The sequence below is a fragment of the Myotis lucifugus genome, unplaced genomic scaffold (assembly GCF_000147115.1).
Source record: "Myotis lucifugus unplaced genomic scaffold, Myoluc2.0 scaffold_408, whole genome shotgun sequence".
In the NCBI taxonomy this organism is placed as follows: Eukaryota; Metazoa; Chordata; class Mammalia; order Chiroptera; family Vespertilionidae; genus Myotis; species Myotis lucifugus.
This window is the reverse complement of record NW_005871456.1, coordinates 28,736-32,227: the sequence shown is the minus strand read 5'-3', so window position 1 is coordinate 32,227 and position 3,492 is coordinate 28,736. Positions and strand designations below refer to the sequence as shown.

Here is a 3,492-nt window from a genome sequence, read left to right as displayed (position 1 = left end):
GACCCACAAAAGCAGACCCCGGGTTTTCCTGGGACTCCCAGAAATTGGAGATGTGTCACCCAAACAATGTGACCCCGGGGAGATGGCCGCTCGGCCAGAGGTTCTACCCCTGGCGACACCTTGGGTGGTGGTAACAAGCACCCCTCTGTTCCTCACTACCCTCGGGGATCCTGCGCTGCCCCTCGGAGACACTTGGCAGCCTCCGTACCTAGTCAATGGACTTTCTTAAATAAACTAATTTTATTTCCAAGCGATTTTTGTGCCCCACGGGGCATGAACATACATACAGAGGGAGGCATTTCCACGTTGGGGGGGGGGGTGGGGAGGTGCGGGCTGGAAGTCAGAGTCACTTGTTGGGGTTTAAAGGGTGATTCATGAGTCTTTGGACAGACAGGAGCTACCCACGGGCGGCCGCCGAATTTATTCACAGGCAAAGCCGGCATCACCAAGAGTGATGAGCTGTATTGTGCTGATAGACGGCGAGTTAAAAATAAAGGATGGAGGGAGAGCTGTAGGTTAAGAGAAACTTAGGAGATACATCAGATTTAAATAGAGGGGCGAGACTGAGGCGTCTGAGGATGCATATTTGGGGGTAAAAACCAGTTCCTGTGAAGTCAGGATGAGGGCTGCTCACGAGGCAGGGAGAGAGGGAGCTGGTCAAGGAAGGCCGAGGCCAGTGAACGAAGGCTTACATTGCGTTGTGTGGTCTCTCTGTAAGAGCCATTTGTTTTCTTATAAAAGTGTATAAATAGCAAAGGAATGTCTGGTAGGAGAGTTTAGTTCTACCGAGAGCTGACATACCATCTTCCACGTACCGGTACTAGTCAGAAACTAATCTTTTTTTCTGGTGTATTTTTTTCAAATATTTAGAACCTTTTCTATCACAAGGGATGCTTAAAAGCCAGGCTCTCTAACCCCAACACCAAAGAGAAAGTCTATGCAGGGCCCGGCAAATTGATGCCAATCTTTAAAAAAAAAAATACTTGTCAAAAATATACAAGTAGCTGCCATCAACCAAATAAAGTCAGAACAGACTCAATACCATCATTCTACAAAGTGAATTTTCTGCCTCCCCTCTCTGCCCTCCCCTCCCGCACCTGCTATGCCTCGACTAGAGAAGGCATCGTCTCACAGGCTGGGTGTACTCAGTTGACAGGGTGCACACCTACTTCTGAAAATATCCTGTTACAACACAGAGGCGGGAAAAATAGAATCATTCCGGGGCCCTTGCAATGTTCCTTTGGACCATCCCCTAATTCATCACGGACAGGCAATCTGATTGTTATAAATTTTATTAGAATGATAGAAAAGAATACATACAGATAACCATAGGATACACGCACAGAAATGTAAAGATACTTTTTATACTTTTCAATATGAAACAATGTACAAATCTCATGGAGATATCTTGCTAGAAACGCCATAGGACACAGAGCAATGGTGTTGAAGATGGAAGCATAGGAATCACTATGTCATAAAGAGGTACCGCTCCATTACGTGGGGCTGCACATACCGGTACTGGAGAGGGCGCGGCCTCTGTTTTTGACTGAAGGAGCAATGGTTAGATTTTTCCTCGGTATTTACAGTATATACAGACCTTGCGGAGAGAGTTATACATATTCTTCTCCTCTGCGTAGGACGACTTTATCTTAAATGAAATTTCTAAACGAAAAAGCAAGGCTTTATGCTTTCTGGTACATGAAACTGTTGGCTTCAAATTCTGAGAATGCTGCAGAGAAGAACAAGTTTCTGCAAAAATGTGAAATTGGTAAAAAAAAAAAAGAGAGAGGTAAAAAATTGTTTTTGCCTCGTCTGACACTCAATCTGCGGATTTCACGTTATTCTCTGCATATTGCTCTGAAGCCGCGTCCTTGAAAAGCCTTTGAAAACCGCACACATCACAGTCAGCAGCCTCGCCCGGCTCTATTACAAATTTACCGCAGAAACTAAAAAGCCTCTCCCAGATAGACCCGTTGGATTTCATTTAAGAAAAAAAAGCCCATCTCTGTCACCCCAAAAAAGAGAGGGCCTCTTAATGGAACCCGACATTGGAAATGAAAAGCCGTGTGGATTTTGTTTAATGTCTGGGTTGAGATTCAGGTCCTTCCTTCTCGTGCCCACGGGGTTTTAATAAAAGCTGCAACTTGTTCCTAGGCGTGAAGGACACAAGTCATGCTTATTATTATTTTTTTTAATTTTTGAGAAGGAGAAAGCGTGACCCTTCCAATTTCACAGCGTCTTTGAATGAAACAAAAGCCCGCTCTGGAATTGGCTGTGGGCTGTGAAAACGCTGCAATCCTCGAATCTGCTGTGAACACACTCGCACCGTGGTCTGCACAGCGCAGGCAGCCCTGCTCACGCCTCCTTCCTTCTCTGTTCCAAGTCCTTCCCGGGGCCAAGGCAGGTAAGGGGGGTGTGACCGTCCCCACGGTTTACAGATGAGTTTTGGGTAAAGTGGCGTGGGAAGAATCCCACCCCCTCCCTAGGACACTGGGGCCAAACAGCCCCCTCTGGGGCCCCCAGGGCAGCGTTTTCCAACCCTCCTTCGAATCCCAGGCACCCTCTTCAGGACAGGGCAGTTTCTAAAGGCGTTTTTGACCCCTTCGAAATAACACTGACCACTCTCCAAGCACTGCTGCTCTCTCCCAAGCACTGCTGCTCTGGCGGGGGGACCTAACTTTTCGACTCAATGAGCTTCTCTGCATGAATAAAAGACACAACAAACAGACGTGTGTCCGCGTGGGAGGATGGGCATCTTCACCCACAGGCAGTGTGTAGAACCATCGCTTACAGACACCTCTAGGGTGTCCCCCCAAAAATGTGTACCCCCTTCCACAGCCTATAGCTCCATTTTGAGAATGAAATGCATTTTAATAAACACCGCCTTTATAGTTATTCAACGTGTGTTGAATTTTTGGGGGGATACCCTCTGTATCAAAAGTCTGAAATACATAATATATATATAAAGTCCTTTGGTTTATCAAGTATTAAGGCATTTCAGATTCCCCTAAAAGGATGTACTGCTTGTCTTTGAATTATATTTGTATTTTACCTGCGTAGAAAGTTAAAAATACAGAGTTGGGGGTGGGGGGAAACCATGCATAATCACTGCATTTCATGAAAGCACTTTTTTTTTTTTTGTAACCAATTAACTTGCAGTAAATAGTAAAAAAGAGTTGCTATCACCACAGGGCATGAGCCACGCACAGGACTGCCGGCAGGTAGCGTGACACGGGGTGGACGTTGGCGATGGCCGACGGGGAGCCCCTGGCGTCCGAACCTGTCGAGGTGAGAGACAGCTGGTTACTACGGCTCCTGCATCACCGGCCACGGCAAGACCCCGCTCTTCCTCTCAGAGCAGGAAGGACCACACGTCATGATCAGCGCCTTCTGTTTACAGTGGGGCACATGTTAGCTGCCAAGGGGATCTATGAACACACTGGTCCCTTCCCTCCCTCCCCTCCCATTCCTTCTCCCTTCCCTTCCCTTCCC

At 47.1% G+C, this 3,492-nt stretch overlaps 1 protein-coding gene across 1 annotated transcript in view; it reads right to left on the bottom strand.

Moving 5' to 3' along the window:
• Nucleotides 1-3,182: 3,182 nt before the first annotated feature.
• Nucleotides 3,183-3,492, bottom strand: part of LOC102421720 (contactin-6) — a gene marked incomplete at its 5' end in the record, with an annotated part of 28,269 nt that continues 27,959 nt past the window's right edge. Inside the window, one exon of the mRNA XM_023743697.1 lies at nucleotides 3,183-3,280. Coding sequence (XP_023599465.1) covers nucleotides 3,183-3,280 — 98 coding nt within the window. The remainder of the gene's footprint in view (nucleotides 3,281-3,492) is intronic.